The sequence below is a fragment of the Carcharhinus amblyrhynchos genome, chromosome 1, assembly GCF_965287045.1.
Source record: "Carcharhinus amblyrhynchos chromosome 1, sCarAmb.v2.hapA, whole genome shotgun sequence".
Classification (NCBI taxonomy): domain Eukaryota; kingdom Metazoa; phylum Chordata; class Chondrichthyes; order Carcharhiniformes; family Carcharhinidae; genus Carcharhinus; species Carcharhinus amblyrhynchos.
In genome coordinates, this window is record NC_137324.1 from 2,301,117 (window position 1) to 2,318,319 (window position 17,203).

At 45.0% G+C, this 17,203-nt stretch overlaps 1 protein-coding gene across 1 annotated transcript in view; it reads right to left on the bottom strand.

The window, feature by feature from the left end:
- LOC145348472 (zinc metalloproteinase-disintegrin-like protein H4 subunit A) overlaps positions 1 to 17,203 on the bottom strand; it is a 564,739-nt gene that overhangs the window by 163,605 nt on the left and 383,931 nt on the right. Inside the window, exons 14-15 of the mRNA XM_080196661.1 lie at positions 14,719 to 14,911; positions 8,165 to 8,279 (exon numbers count right to left, since the gene is read on the bottom strand). Coding sequence (XP_080052787.1) covers positions 8,165 to 8,279; positions 14,719 to 14,911 — 308 coding nt within the window. The remainder of the gene's footprint in view (positions 1 to 8,164; positions 8,280 to 14,718; positions 14,912 to 17,203) is intronic.

Genomic DNA, 17,203 nt, shown 5'->3' on the forward strand with positions numbered 1-17,203 from the left:
GAAAATCTAAAAACACCACATCCACCGGTTCCCCTCTGTCTACCGCACTAGACACATCGTCATAGAAATCCAATAAATTCGTCAAACACGACTTCCCCTCAAGCGTCTGCTTGATCAAACCTTTCTTTTCTAGGTGTCTCGCTATTTCTTTTTTGATGACGGATTCTAGCATTTTTCCAACAATGCACGTTAAACTAACCAGCCTATAATTCCCTGCCTTTTGTCTGCTACCTTTTTTAAACAGTGGCGTAACATTAGCCATTTTCCAATCTTCCGGCACTTCCCCAGAGTCCAGTGAATTTTGATAAATAATCACTAAGGCATCCACTATCACCTCTGCCATTTCCTTCGGTCCTGGGGACTTGTCTACCTTCAGTCCCATTGGTCTATCAAGTACTACCTCTCTAGTGACAGTAAACGCATTCAGGCCCTCAACTCCTACCATCCTTCTATCTTTAATATCCGGCAAACTATTCGCGTCCTCCTCCGTGAAGACCGAGGCAAAAAACTTATTTAAGGCCTCCGCCATTTCCTCATCTCCCACCACTAAATCCCCCCTCTCATCCTCTAAGGGTCCAACATTCACTCTAGCCAGCCTCTTCTTCTTTATATACTTGTAAAAACTTTTGCTATCACTTTTTATATTTAGAGCTAGTTTAGCTTCATACTCTATCTTTCCTTTCTTTATCGCTTTCTTAGTCATTCTTTGTTGTTTTTTAAATCTTTCGCAATCTTCTAATCACCCACTATTCATGACAAGAACATGAATAGGATGGGAATAAAGGGATATGGTCCCCAGAAGAGTAGGAAGTTTTAGTCCAGTCGGGTAGAATGGCTGGTGCAGGCGCGGAGGGCCGAAAGGGCCTGATTCTGTGCTGTAAATTTCTTTGTTTTTTATTCAAATGTTTACTAGTTAAGTTCATATTCAGATCAGTCAATATCTGAGCCTACTTCAGCTCATATTTTTTTGACTATGGTAAAGTGCTCAGTTCCAAGGTCTTATCAATACACTTTATGTGGAGTTATTTTTGTATTTTTGACATGAGTTTGTGATGAATATATGCATTGAATGAACCCTTCATTGGTGATCTGTTAAATGCTACATTCCACAAAGAAAGGCCTTCCAAAGTATTTTTCGGAAGGGTATTCCCATTTGTCTATTTCAAGGTGGTGGGCATTGCCAGTTTGGGGACTTGGTGAGTGTAGTTGTCTCATTTTCAATGGATCATCTCAAATATTTTCATCTGCCTTATCAATATTCCCACACTGCTCAGCACCCTCTATGTAAAAAAACTTGCCCCATACATCTAGTGGGGTCCAAGCCCTAACGAACACAGAGCTTCCTGTGGAGCAGCACGGAGAGGCAGTGATTTTTGGGCGTGTGTGGAGGTCGCGATTGAGGTAAATTTTCTTTTTTAAATTTTAACTTTTCATTTCTAGATAAAGTTGCGAGTAGCGGTGGTTGTTTTTTCTTTTTTTTTGAATTAGTTCGAAACCGGAAATCGTCACTAGGACGCTTACCGGGATTTGTAGTTTTTTTTCGGGTCTCTGACCCTATAAATTGGCACAGAGAGGATACGCGATCCTCTACACTGGTAGAGAATCCCACCCTCCCACCTCCTCTAACCTAATTAGAAGTGTGGTTTTTTTTTCTTTTCTGCTGGAAATTGTTTCAGGGATGGCAGTTCAGGCAGTAAGCTGCACCTCCTGTGGTATGTATGTGGTGAGGGACACCAGTAGTGTTTCTGCTGATTTTACCTGTAGGAAGTGTATACGATTGCAGCTTCTGGAGGAGCGTGTTAAGGAGCTGGAGTTGGAATTGGAGGAACTCCGGATAATTCGGGAGGCTGAGGCGGACATCGATAGGAGTTACAAGGAGATAGTCACTCCTAGAAATGAGTCTTGGGTAACTGCCAGGAAGAGGAGAAAGAAGCAATTGGGGGGGCAATCCCCTGGGGCTGTTCCCCTCCAAAATAGGTTTTCTGTCCTGGAGGCTACAGTTGAGGAGGAATCAACTGGAGATAGCCAAAGGGAGCAGGTCTCTGGAGGTGAGCCTGTTGTGAAGGCTCAGGTGGTTAGGGGATGTAAAAGATTGGGCCTAGTGATTGGGGACTCCACAGTTAGGGGGACGGATAGGAGAGTCAGAGGTAATGGTAGGGACTCAGGGCTGGTGTGTTGCCTCCCAGGGGCTGGGGTCCGGGATGTTTCAGAGAGGGTGTTTCGGACTCTTAAGGGAGAGGGAGATCAACCCCAAGTCATAGTTCATGTGGGGACGCATGACATAGGGAGGTTAAGGGAAGGGGATATTAAGCAGAAATTTATGGAGTTGGGGTGGAAACTTAAGGCCAAGTCGGACAGAGTGGTTATCTCGGGACTCTTGCCTGTGCCACGGGATAGTTTAGAGAGGAATAGAGAGAGGGAAAGTTTGAACTCGTGGCTGAGGGGATGGTGCAGGAGGGAGGGGTTCAGGTTCTTGAGCAATTGGGGCTCATTCTGGGGAAGGTGGGACCTCTACAGGAGTGATGGTTTACACCTGAATCAGAGGGGAACAAATATCCTGGGGGGGTAAATTTGCAAAGGCTATGCAGGGGGGTTTCAACTGATTCAGAGGGGGGGTGGGATCCTGAGTAGCGGGGGTGAAAGTGAGGGGGGCATAGATGGGGACTGCAATGCACGGCATCGTGGGGGTGGGGCGGAGCAGGGTTTGAAATGCGTATACTTTAATGCGAGGAGTATTCGCAATAAAGTGGATGAACTTGCAGCGTGGATCAGTACCTGGGACTTTGATGTTGTGGCCATTTCAGAGACATGGATAGAGCAGGGTCAGGAATGGTTGTTGCAGGTTCCGGGGTTCAAATGCTTCAGTCAGTGTAGAGAAGGAGGTAGAAGGGGGAGAGGGGTAGCATTATTAGTCAAGGATTGTATCACGGTGTCAGAGAGGAAGTTTGATGAGGACTTGTCTGTTGAGGTAGTATGGGCGGAGATTAGAAATAGGAGAGGAGAGGTCACCCTGTTGGGAGTTTTTTATAGACCTCCTAAAAGTTCTAGAGAGGTTGAGGAAAGGATTGCGGAGACGATCCTGGTTAGGAGTGAAAGTAATAGGGTAATTGTTATGGGGGACTTTAACTTTACTAATATTGATTGGAATAGCTATAGCTCTAGCTCATTAGAGGGGTCAGTTTTTGTACAAAGCGTGCAGGAAGGTTTTTTGACTCAGTATGTAGATAGGCCAACTAGAGGTGAGGTTATATTGGATTTGGTGCTGGGAAATGAGCCAGACCAGGTGTTAGACTTGGAAGTTGGGGTGCATTTTGGTGATAGTGACCACAATTCAGTTACGTTCACCTTAGTGATGGAAAGGGATAGGCATGAACCTCGGGTCAGTAGATTTAGCTGGGGGAAGGGTAATTATGAGGCTATTAGGAGAGAATTAGGAAGCACATGTTGGACTAGGAGACTACAGGGTCTCGGAACGTCCGAAATGTGGAGTTTTTTCAAGGAGCAGCTACTGCGAGTCCTTGATATGTATGTCCCTGTCAGGCAAGGAGGAAATGGTCGAGCTAGGGAACCGTGGTGCACTAAGAAAGTTGTTTCGCTGGTTAAAAGGAAAAAGGAGGCTTATGTCCGGATGAGACTTGAGGGCTCAGGTAGTGCACTAGAAAGCTTTAGATTGGCTAGGAGGGAGTTAAAGAGTGAGTTAAGAAGGGTTAAAAGAGGACATGAGAAGACTTTGGCTGATAGGATTAAGGAGAATCCTAAGGCGTTCTATAGGTATGTTAAGAACAGAAGGTTGGTTAGGGCAAGATTAGGGCCAGTTAGAGACAGCAGTGGGAAGTTATGTGTGGAACCGGAAGAGATTGGAGAGGCATTGAACCAATATTTCTCTTCGGTGTTCACACAGGGGGACATAAATGTAGCTGTGGAGAACACTGGGTTACAGGGTTGTAAACTGGATAGTATTGCAGTTGATAAGGAGGATGTGCTGGATATTCTTGCGGGTTTGAAAATAGATAAGTCCCCTGGGCCGGATGGGATTTACCCTAGGATTCTCTGGGAGGCAAGAGAGGCGATTGCAGAGCCTCTGGCTCTGATCTTCAGGTCATCGCTGGTCACAGGTATAGTGCCGGAGGATTGGAGGATAGCGAATGTTGTCCCATTGTTTAAGAAGGGGAACAGAGACTTCCCCGGGAATTATAGACTGGTGAGCCTTACTTCTGTTGTGGGCAAAGTTTTAGAAAAAATTATTAGGGATAGGATTTATAGTTATTTAGAGAGTAATGAATTGATTGGAGATAGTCAGCATGGTTTTGTGAAGGGTAGGTCGTGCCTTACTAACCTTATTGAGTTTTTTGAGAAAGTGACCAAAGAGGTGGATGGGGGTAAGGCAGTTGACGTGGTATATATGGATTTTAGTAAGGCGTTTGATAAGGTTCACCATGGAAGGCTTCTGCAGAAAATGCAGATGTATGGGATTGGGGGTGATTTAGGAAATTGGATCAGGAATTGGCTGGTGGATAGGAGACAGAGGGTAGTGGTTGATTGTAAGTATTCGACATGGAGTTCAGTTACGAGTGGTGTGCGTTAGGGATCTGTTTTGGGGCCACTGCTGTTTGTAATTTTTATAAATGATCTGGATGAGGGTATAGTTGGGTAGATCAGTAAATTTGCTGATGACACCAAAGTTGGAGGAGTGGTAGATAGTGAAGAGGGGTGTCATAGTTTACAGAGAGACTTGGACAAGTTGCAGAGCTGGGCCGAGAGGTGCAGGATGAAGTTTAATGCGGAAAAGTGTGAGGTAATTCACTTTGGCAGGAATAATGGATGTGTAGAGTATAGGGCTAACGGTAGGACTCTGAATAGTGTGGATGAACAGAGGGATCTAGGTGTATGTGTACATAGATCCCTGAAAGTTGGGAATCAAGTAGATAGGGTAGTTAGGAAGGCATACGGTGTCTTGGCGTTTATTGGTAGGGGGATTGAATTTAGGAGCCACAGCGTCATGTTGCAACTGTACAAAACTCTGGTGCGTCCGCACTTGGAGTACTGTGTGCAGTTCTGGTCCCCACATTACAGGAAGGATGTGGAGGCTTTGGAGAGGGTGCAGAGGAGGTTTACCAGGATGTTGCCTGGTATGGAGGGGAGGTCCTATGAGGAGAGACTGAGGGATTTGAGGTTGTTTTCGTTAGAAAGAAGGCGGCTAGGAGGGGACCTTATTGAAACATATAAGATGATTAGAGGTTTAGATAGGGTGGACAGTGATAGCCTTTTTCCTCGGATGGAGAAAGCTAGCACGAGGGAGCATAGCTTTAAATTAAGGGGTGGTAGTTATAGGATGGATGTCAGAGGTAGGTTCTTTACCCAGAGGGTGGTGAGGGATTGGAATGCCCTGCCTGCTGCAGTTGTGGATGCGCCTAGTTTGGGGGCGTTTAAGAGATCCTTGGATAGGTTTATGGATGGAAAGAGTTTGTTTTAGGTTAGAACATAAGAACATAAGAAATAGGAGCAGGAGTAGGCCATCTAGCCCTTCGAGCCTGCCCCGCCATTCAATAAGATCATGGCTGATCTGTTGTGGCTCAGTTCCACTTTCCCGCCCTCTCCCCATAACCCTTAATCCCCTCTCTTATCAAAAACCCATCAACCCGCTTCTTAAAAATATTTAGCGAGGCAGCCTCCACCACTTCAACGGGCAGAGAATTCCAGAGATTCACCACCCTTTGAGTGAAGAAGTTCCTCCTCAACTCCGTTCTAAACCGCCTCCCCTTTATCTTGAGGCTGTGCCCCCTAGTCCTACTGTCTTTTCTGAGCGGGAAGAGTCTCTCCACCTCTATCCTATCCATCCCATTCATCATCTTATACGTCTCAATGAGATCTCCCCTCATTCTTCTAAACTCTAACGAGTACAAGCCTAGTTTATTCAGCCTCTCCTCATAGCTCAACCCCCTCAACTCCGGTATCAGCCTAGTAAACCTCCTCTGCACTCCCTCCAGGGCCAAAATATCCTTCATTGCTTTTTAACTGGTCTGCGCAACATCGTGGGCCGAAGGGCCTGTTCTGCGCTGTAATGTTCTATGTTCTATGTTCATCTGTCATGGTGAGGAACCTGATTGGGAAAAGTGATTCGAACCTCATCCACAGCAACGTGGTTGACTCTCAAATGTCCTCGGGAACTAAGGATGGGCAATAAATGCAGCACAGATTTGTTAAGGGGAAGTCGTGTCTGATGAATTTATTGGAGTTCTATGAGGATGTGTCTAGGGCAGTGGATAGAGGAGAGCCGGTGGATGTGGTGTTTCTTGATTTTCAGAAGGCGTTTGATAAGGTACCTCACAAGAGGTTACTGCAGAAGGTCAGGGGGCATGGAGTTGGGGGTAGGGTGTTAGTGTGGATAGAGGATTGGTTGTCAAATAGGAGGCAGAGAGTGGGGGTCAATGGGTGCTATTCGGATTGGCGGATGGTGACTAGTGGGGTGCCCCAGGGGTCGGTGCTGGGGCCTCAGCTATTTACCATTTATATAGATGATCTGGAGGAGGGAACCGAGTGTAAGTTGTCGAAATTTGCCGATGGCACAAAGATAAGTGGAATGGCAAATTGTGCGGAGAGTGTGGAAAGTCTGCAGAGGGATCTAGATAGGCTGAGCGAGTGGGCGAGGACCTGGCGGATGGAATACAATGTTGGCAAGTGTGAGGTTATCCACTTTGGTAGGAATAATAGTAGGAGGGACTCCTACTTACAGAGTGAAAAACTACAGCATGCTACGGTGCTGAGGGACCTCGGGGTCCTTGTGCATGAGTCGCAAAAACCCAGCCTTCAGGTGCAGCAGGTGGTCAGGAAGGCGAATGGGATGCTGGCCTTCATAGCGAGGGGGATTGAATATAAAGGTAGGGAGGTCTTGCTGCAACTGTACAGGGCACTGGTGAGGCCGCAGCTGGAGTACTGTGTGCAGTTTTGGTCGCCACGCTTGCGCAAGGATATTTTGGCCTTGGAGGGAGTGCAGAGGAGGTTCACTAGGCTGATACCGGAGTTGAGGGGGTTGAACTATGAGGAGAGGCTGAATAAACTAGGCTTGTACTCGTTAGAGTTTGGAAGGATGAGGGGAGATCTCATTGAGACGTATAAGATGATGAATGGGATGGATAGGATAGAGGTGGAGAGGCTCTTCCCGCTCAGAAAGGACAGTAGGAATCTCTGGAATTCTCTGCCCGTTGAAGTGGTGGAGGCTACCTCGATAAATATATTTAAGTCACGGGTAGATAGGTTTCTGATAGGCAAGGGGGTTAAGGGTTATGGGGAGAAAGTGGGAAAGTGGAACTGAGCCACGACAGATCAGCCATGATCTTATTGAATGGCGGGGCAGGCTCGAGGGGCTAGATAGCCAACTCCTGCTCCTATTTAAGAACATAAGAACATAAGAAATAGGAGCAGGAGTAGGCCATCTGGCCCTTCGAGCCTGCCCCGCCATTCAATAAGATCATGGCTGATCTGTCGTGGCTCAGTTCCACTTTCCCGCCCTCTCCCCATAACCCTTAATCCCCTCTCTTATCAAAAACCCATCAACCCGCTTCTTAAAAATATTTAGCGAGGCAGCCTCCACCACTTCAACGGGCAGAGAATTCCAGAGATTCACCACCCTTTGAGTGAAGAAGTTCCTCCTCAACTCCGTTCTGAACTGCCCCCCCTTTATCTTGAGGCTGTGCCCCCTAGTCCTACTGTCTTTTTTGAGCGGGAAGAGTCTTTCCACCTCTATCCTATCCATCCCATTCATCATCTTATACGTCTCAATGAGATCTCCCCTCATTCTTCTAAACTCTAACGAGTACAAGCCTAGTTTATTCAGCCTCTCCTCATAGCTCAACCCCCTCAACTCCGGTATCAGCCTAGTAAACCTCCTCTGCACTCCCTCCAAGGCCAAAATATCCTTGCGCAGGTGCGGCGCCCAAAACTGCACACAGTACTCCAGCTGCGGCCTCACCAATGCCCTATACAGCTGCAGCAACATATTTCTTATGTTCTTATAAATGCTGACCAACCAGCAAGGCAATGTCCCATGAATGAATAATAAAACAAGAATAAAAGGTGGAGAACAGATGGTGAGCAGCGCAGAGAAAGAGAAAATACAGAGAGAAATGAGAATGAGTAACAACAGAGTAAATAACGGAATGATTACCTGACATTGTGTCATTCATGGGTCCACTGTCAATGCTGCCACCTCTTCCTCTGACATTACAGTATGGAGGAGCCCAGCCTTCCTCACAGTGACAATGGTCTTTACTGTTACAAACCTGAAACAAAATTTACAATTCAAATTTCTTCATTTATGTTAAACAGATTTAGAAAAGGAAATAGAGCATTTTGAAACACAAAGTAAATGGAAAACTGCAGAAAAGGGGACATATCTGTACTTATCGAAGGGCAACCAAAAGAGCTCCAAAACATCACTGCAGGGCGGTAACCTTCAGCCGACTATCGTCAGCAACTCAATAGATTGGAGAAGTTGGGAATGTTTTCCTTGGAGAATGGAAGAATTCACAGAGGTGTCCCTCATATGGCCTATAGGCTGTTACATTGACAGCTTTTCTCCTACTGTTCTCTCTGCCAATCTTCTAATGAGCGCTCAGTTTCTTTTCTGATGAAACATTATTTCACTCTTTCTATGGCAAATATATTCTTCCTTTTATATTGAGGTGAAAATTCCAGGTATAGTCTCATCATGGTTCTTTGCAATTGCAATAAGACATTTTTAGTCTTTAGTCTTAGGCAGCACAGTGGCACAGTGGTTAGCACTGTTACCTCACAGCACCAGGAACTCTGATTTGATTCCCTGCTTGGGTCACTGCCTGTACAAAGTCTGCATGTTATCCCTGTGTCTGTGTGGGTTTCCTCTGGGTACTCCAGGTTGCTCCCAAACTCTGAAAGACATGCTGCTTAGGTGTATTGGCCATGCTAAATTCTCCTTCAGTGTACCTGAACAGGTGCTGGAGTGTAGTGACTAGGGGATTTTCACAGTAAATTCATTGCACTGTTAATGTAAGCCTGTGACGCTGATAAATCCTTTTTATAGTGAAGTGATCAGAACGGAACACAATATTCCAAATGTGGTCTCACCAACATCAGGTATAGTTGCAGCATAACCCCACGGCTCTTAAACTCAAACCCCCTGTTAATAAACGCTTACACACTATAAGCTTTTGTCACAGCTCTATGAGCTTGAGTGGCAACCTTCACATATCTGTGGATATGAACCCCAAGATCTCTCTGTTCCTCCACATTCCTCAGAACCCTGCTGTTGACCCTATAATCCGCATTCAAGTTTGTCCTACCAAAATGAATCACCTCTCACTTATCAGGGTTAAACTCCATCTGCCACTTTTCGGCCCAGCTCTGCATCCTATCAATGTCTCTTTGCAGCCTGCAAGGGCCCTCCACCTCATCCACTACTCCACCAATCTTGGTGTCATCAGCAAATTTACTAACCCACCCTTCAGCCCCCTCTTCCAAATCATTGATAAAGATCACAAACAGCAGAGGACCCAGCCCTGACCCCTGTGATACACTGCTGGTAACTGGCCTCCACCCTCTTTATTCTATGATACAGCCAGTTACTTATCCAATCGGCCAAATTTCCTTCTATCCCACACCTCCTTATTTTCTTCATGAGCCTACCATGGGGAACCTTATCAAACACCTTACTAAAATCCACGTATACAACATCAACTGCTCGACCTTCGTCTACACACTTAGTTACCTCCTCAAAGAATTCAATCAAATTTGTGAGGCAGGACTTACCCCTCACAAAACCGTGCTGACTATCCCGGATTAAACTGCATAAGAACATAAGAAATAGGAGGAGTAGGCCATCTAACCCTTCAAGCCTGTCCCGCTTTCAATAAGATCATGGCTGATCTGAAAGTGGTTCAGTTCCACTTACACACCTGCTCCCCATAACCCTTAATTCCCTTATTGATCAGAAATCTATCTACCTGTGACTTAAACATATTTAACGAGGCAGCCTCCAACACTTCAATGGGCAGAGAATTCCAGAGATTCACAAACCTCTGAGAGAAGAATTCCTCCTCAACTCTGTTCTAAACTGACCCCACTCCCCTTATTTTGAGGCTGTGCCCTCTAGTTCTTGTTTCCTTTCTAAGTGGAAAGAGTCTGTCTGCCTCTATCCTGTCTAGCCCCTTCATTATCTTATATGTCTCTATAAGATCAACCCTCAGCCTTCTAAACTCCAACAAGTACAGGCCCAGTCTACTCAATCTCTCCTCATAAACTAACCCCCTCATCTCCAGTATCAACCTGGCGAACCTTCTCTGTACTCCCTCTAAGGCCAATATATCCTTTTGCAAATGCAGCAACCAAAACTGCACACAGTACTCCAGGTGTGGCCTCACCAGTGCCCTGTACAATTGCAGCAAGACCTCCCTGCTTTTATATTCTATCCCCCTCGCTATAAAGGCCAACATTCCATTCACCTTCTTGATCACCTGCTGCACCTGCGGGCTGGGTTTTTGCGATTCATGCACAAGAACTCCCGGCTCCCTCTGCACCGTAGCATGTTGTAATTTTTCACTGTTTAAATGCATCTTTCCAAATGGTCATAAATCCTATCTCTCAGGACCCTTTTCATTAACTTACCGACCACCAAAGTAAGACTAACTGGCCTATAATTACCAGGGTCATTCCTATTTCCTTTCTTGAAGAGAGGAAGGACATTCACCACTCTCCAGTCCTGTGGCACTATCCCTGTGGACAGTGAGGACCCAAAGGTCAAAGCTAAAGGCTCCGCAATCTCATCCCTTGCCTCCCAAAGTATCCTAGGATGTAACCCATCTGGCCCAGGGGACTTATCGACCCTTAGGTTTTTCAAAATTGCTAATACATCTTCCCTCAGAACATCTACCTCCTCCATCCTATCAGCCTGTATCACACACTCATCCTCAAAAACATGGCCCCTCTACTAAGTGAACACTGAAGAAAAGTATTCATTCATCACCTCTCCTATCTCTTCTGACTCCATGCATAAGTTCCCACTACTATCCTTGACTGGCCCTAACCTCACCCTGGTCATTCTTTTATTTCTCACGTAAGAGTAAAAAGCCTTGGGGTTTTCCTTGATCCAACCCGCCAAGGACTTCTCATGCCCCCTCCTAGCTCTCCTAAGCCCTTTCTTTAATTCATTCCTAGCTACCTTGTAACTCTCAAGTGATCCAACTGAACCTTGTTTTTTCATCCTTACATACACTTCCTTTTTCCTCTTGACAAGACATTTAACCTCCTTTGTGAACCATGGTTCTATCACTCAGCCATTTCCTCTCTGCCTGACAGGGACATACCTATCAAGGACACGCAGTATTTGTTCCTTGAAAAAGCTCCACTGAACTAATTGGGCCGAAGGGCCTGTTTCCATGCTGTAATCTTCTGTGACCCTATCACCCAACATCCTCCACCCAATGGATCTATAAATCTGACTGAAAGGAAGTGATTGAGTTCGTACCCCCCTGTTATTGCAGTTAGCTTCACAGGTTGGTACATTGTACAGTGTTACATCTTGACATCTTCCAGCTTGACAAACCTGTAAATTAAATAATATAAAATTATTGTCATTAGGGTAGAAATTTAATTTAAAAACACGGTTCAAGCAAAATTCATAATGGGGAAGAAAGAAATGGCTGAGGAATTAAATTTGTACTTTGCTTCACAAAGGAAGACATGTATAATGTACCAGAAGTGTTGAAAGAAACATGTTTTAGTGAGGAGCTGAAGAAAATTAGCATGAGTAGAGAAATGGTTTCAGGAAAATTGATGGGATTGAAGGTGGATAAATCTCCAGGTCCTGATAATTTTCATCCCAGAGTAACTTAAGGAAGTGGCCCTGGAAATTATAGATCCATTGGTGGTTATTTTCCAAAATTCTTTGGGCTGGTTCCTATGGCTTAGAGATTAGCTAATGTGAACAAAAAACTTGCCAATCACAATCATAGCAACAGCCTATTAGCCTGCTTCTTTATGGAAGCCTTAACTGTCCACATGGCTCCTTTTGCCAACACATTCGAGGCAGGCTGGTAGGGATCTGTCCTGACCTGAATGCCATTAGGCTTGATGGAAGTCTGAAATTTGTCAGCTGTGACTACCATTCCGTGGTTGGAAACCAACAATTCCGGAAGACCATAGATCATGAAGATCTGTTTCAGTTTTTCAATGATGAATGTAGATAGTGGATCTCAAGAGCTGGATCTCCAACCACTTGGAATGGGCATCTACTAGATTAGAAATATGTGCCCCAAAAAATGCCTAGCAAAATCTACTGCGACCAACAATGGTTTGGGCGTTTGCAAAGGCGCAGGTTCACGACAGACAGTAAGGTTTGCTGAGTCTGACAACTTTCACACTGCCCAAATAGTTTTACAATTTCTCTGCCAATACTAAGTCACCAGCGCTTTCAAAGAACAAAGAAAATTACAGCACAGGAACAGGCCCTTCGACCCTCTAAGCCTTCACCGACCATGCTGCCCGACTGAATTAAACTCCCCGCTCCCACCCTTCCGGGACCAGATCCCTCTGCCTATTAATACTCTTAAGGGTTCTGCCATTTACTGCATATTTCCTATCTATATTAGACCTTCTAAAATGTATTACCTCACATTTGTCTGGATTAAACTCCATCTGCCATCTCTTTGCCCAAGTCTCCAACTGATCTATATCCTGTTGTATCCTCTGATGGTCCTCATCACTATCCACAAATCCACCAACATTTGTGTCATCTGGAAACTTACTCATCAAACCAGTTACATTTTCCTCCAAATCATTTATATGTATTACAAACAGCAAAGGTCCCAGCACTGATCCCTGAGGAACACCACTTGTCACAGCCCTCCATTCAGAAACACACCCTTTCACTGCTACGACTGATCTTCTATGACCAGTTCTGTCTCCACCTTGCTAACTCATCTCTACTCCAATGCGACTTCACCTTCATTCTGCTCTGGGCTGGATGGGCATCACGTAAATCTTGGAGCAGTGGCCGTTGCCCCGGGGATGGTGCAATGACACAGGCCCCTCCACAATAGCACCCCACCTTGACGCTGCATTGCAAATACGGCTTCATTTGCTCTGCTGTGGCAGAGTGGCACCCTGTCAGCACCATTTTCCTGACTTTTGATAACAACCTGTCGAAGACTTAATGTGGGCTGCTGAGATGGACAGGTTGACCAGGAAGTGCAAAACCCATCCTGTGGAACAGGTAGTAATGGTATGATCTGTGGTAGTTGGATACAGCTAAGTGCATCTGCATTTGATATGTGATCTTAGCCTCTGCTGAAAAGTGAGCTGTCAACATCTTTGCACTCTGGTTGAGGCAATAGGTGGGCGCTAGGTTATCCACACGGAAAAGTCCCAACAATGGATTATGGTCCAAAGTCAAGGATTTCATAGCACAGCATTGGGGAAACGGTGTAAAATCAGGCAAAGTCAGCATGGATTTACAAAAGGGAAACCGTGTTTGACAAATCTACTTGAATTTTTTGAGGATGTAACTTGTACGGTTGACTAAGGAGAATTGATGGATGTGGTGTGTTTAGGCTGGACTTCTCCAATGTTGGATGCATTGCCCTGCTGCTAGCATGAATGGAGAACTTGGCACTCAGTCAAATCTCCATTACACAGCAGCAGGAGCAGAAAGTTAAAGAATCTGGCCCTCAGACTTTCAGAACGCTTTTGACAAGGTCTCACTTAGCAGATTGTTATATGAAGTTAAAACAAATGGGATTTTAGGTAGTGTCTTGAGGCGAATCGAATCCTCATCAGACAAGAAATGTTTCAGGGAAAAAAGAATTGTGTTTTTAGAGAATAATGAAGAGTAGATTATATAATGTGATCAAAAACAGAACTGTAACCAAATTAAAGTAACAACCTGAGTACCTAATGAAAATGTAGCATTTTGTAATGTGGAAAAGTACAAGAATACGTGGCACGATAGCACAGTGGTTAGCACTGCTTTTCACAGCTCCAGCAACCTGGGTTCGATTCCTGGCTCAGGCCACTGTCTGTGTGGAGTTTGTACGTTCTCCTCGTGTCTGCTTGGGTTTCCTCTGGGTGCTCCGTTTTCCTCCCACAGTCCAAAGGTGTGTGGGTTAGGTTGATTGGCCACGCTAAAAATTGCCCCTTAGTGTCATGAGATACAGGTTAGAGGGATTAGCGGGTAATATTTGCATAATTAATATTAATTATGGTAGTTACTTTTACAGAACAATCAAGATTCAAATTTAATGCTGGACTTAACTTTAAGTGACTGACAAGTACCCAAGAAGATATTGGCCTGTGTCCACATGTTGGTCTCTGCTGTCTCCTCGGTATGGCCTGTCTTTGGTCTGGTCTGGTCTGTTCTTCCTCCTACTCCTCTGGATGGTTCAGAGTTGTCCTTTGGGCTGTGATATTATTGAATGGCAGAGCTGGGTCAAAGGGCCCAGTGGCCAATTCCTGCTCCTAGTTCTTATCTTCTAAATAAATTGTAGAAATTAGGGAAAAATTTGGGATTGGGGCGAATTGGATTGATCTTCTAACAGGATAAGGAACAGGAAGGGGAAGGTGAAAGAGTTTTTAAACTGTGAACAGAGACAGGAGAATGCCAGAAAGAATACTGGGAAGAGAAGAAATTGTTTGACTTTAAATAGGGAGAGTCTGTCTCAAGTTAATATTGCTTAGAATGAATTGATTTACCTTATTTGTGTCACACTTGGCTCCATCATGAACTTGGTCTGGAGAACTGGAATCACTTTCAGAAACATGCAATGATTTGCATTTAAATTGTCCTGTCCCAGTAAACCCACGGTTTATTTTGGCTTCCATGCTTGCCAGCAGGATTGGAACATCACTTCCACCGTCACACTGGATTTTCCCACACAGTACATCGCTGGAGGGGAGATAGAAACAACACATTCACTATTTATCTCAGATAATGCAAGATGCCAAAAATTCCATCCTGGAGTGGAAGAATGAGAGGTAATCTAACTGAAACATATGGGATTGAGATCGTACTTGAGAGATTGTTTCCCCTGGTCTTGGAAGCCAAAAGATGGCGGGGGGTGAAATTCATGCTTTACGGGGATCACTTAGACTTGAGCACCACTCACCACTGCTTCTCACAAAAGACAAGGGGAAGTAGAAAAGGCAGCAGCGAAGTTCGAGGATCCCCACACCGGGAGCTTTCCTGTTGCTTTGGGGCAGACTTTGCAAAAATAGTGTGGGACAGGAGAGGTGAAGAAATAAAAACAGGAAAATGCTAGAAATAATCAGAGGGCATTAGCCAACCTTTCCTCAAGACCATGAGTCTGATAGAGTAATGTACTGATAATGTACTCACAGAATATTACAGTGCAGAAGAGGCCATCGTCTCTGCACCAGTGGAGTAATACGGAGAATTGTACTGATTTTTTTAAAAATGGTCTGCACTAGAATGCTTGAACTGCAATTGAGTGTGACAGTTGGAGTTTGGTGAGGAAGGAACCAGGAGATTCTTTTCATTTCTACATTTCCTTAGAAAGGGAAAGCAGCTTGGTAAGTAGGATCTGGTGAGTACTTCTATTAATCTGAATGTACCCTAAACTAATGGATGGAAAGGGACATCATGTCAGCTCGATCCTGTGGAATGCACTCTTGTGCAATGTGGGAAGGCAAGGACACTTCCAGTGCCCAGAGTGACCATGTGTTCAGGAAGTGTTTCCAGCTGCAACTAGTTGAAGTCTGTTTCAAAGCTAGAATTATGAGAGGAATCACTGTGGAGTATCTGTAAGGATGAGATCTTTGCAGCTAGAACATACTCCAGGGTGGTCACATCTTAGGTAATGAGAGCACAGGCAGAAAGGTAATGGTTGACAACTAGAAACAGCAAGGGCACTTGGCAGGAAATGTAGGAGATCTCTGGGTTCATCTCCTCTTGAATGGGTTTTTTGTTTTTGATACTTTCAGGAGAATTGGTTTCTCAGGGGAATGCAGCAGAAGTGGGGGGCAGGGGGGATAGAAGAAAGCGTGGTAGAGCAATTATAGTAGGGGTTCAAATGAATGTATCCATAGTTGCAGACGAAAAACCAGTGTGGCATGGTGCCAGGATCAAGCACATCACAGAGCATTTGCAGGACATTCTGAAGGGGGAACGGTGAACTGCCAAAGGTTGTGGTCCATACTAATATCAATGACATCAGAAAGAAGAGGGATGAGGTCCTGAAAGCCAAATATAAGGAACTAGGAAATAATTAAAAAGCAGAACATTAAAGGTTGTTATCCAGTGCCAAATGCTAGCAAGAGCAGGAATTAGGAGAACAGACCAGATAAATGTGTAGCTGGAGAAATGGTACAAATACAGGAAGGATTTGAATTCTTGAAGCAATAGTACTGATTCTGGGAAAGATTGGACATCAACAAGCTGGTTGAGCTTCAGCAGAACGGGGATGAATATCCCTGCATGGGTATTTGCAAGTACATTCGGGAAGGGTTTAAAATAGAGTGGCGGGGTTGGGAACTTGAGAGGGAGGCACAATAAGGAAACAACGATATAAACAAAGGACAGAAAAGTTGAAAGCAAAAGTGGAAGGACAGAAGAAACAAGCAGTTCCTGCAAACAGAACATAGAACATTACAGTGCAGTACAGGCCCTTCGGCCCGCGATGTCGTGCTGACCAGTGGAACCAATCTAATGACCCTCTAACCTAAACTATTCTAATATTATCCACATGCCTATCCACTGACTATTTGAATGCCCTTAAAGTTGGCGAGTCCACAACTGCTGCAGGCAGGGCATTCCACAACCTTACTACCCTCTGAGTAAAGAACCTACCTCTGACGTCCATCCTATAATTACCACCCCTTAATTTAAAGCTATGTCCCCTTGTGTTAGCCGTCACCATCCAAGGTAAAAGGCTCTCACTGTCCACGCTGTCCAATCCTTTGATCATCTTGTATGCCTCAATCAGGTCACCTCGTAACCTTCTTCTCTCCAATGAAAATAACCTCAAGTCCCTCAGCCTTTCCTCATAAGACCTTCCCACCATACCAGGCAACATCCTGGTAAACCTCCTCTGCACCCTTTCCAATGCCTCCACATCTTTCTTATAATGCGGCGACCAGAACTGTACACAATACTCCAAGTGCGGCCGCACCAGAGTTTTGTACAGTTGTAACATGACCTCACGGCCCCGAAATTCAGTCC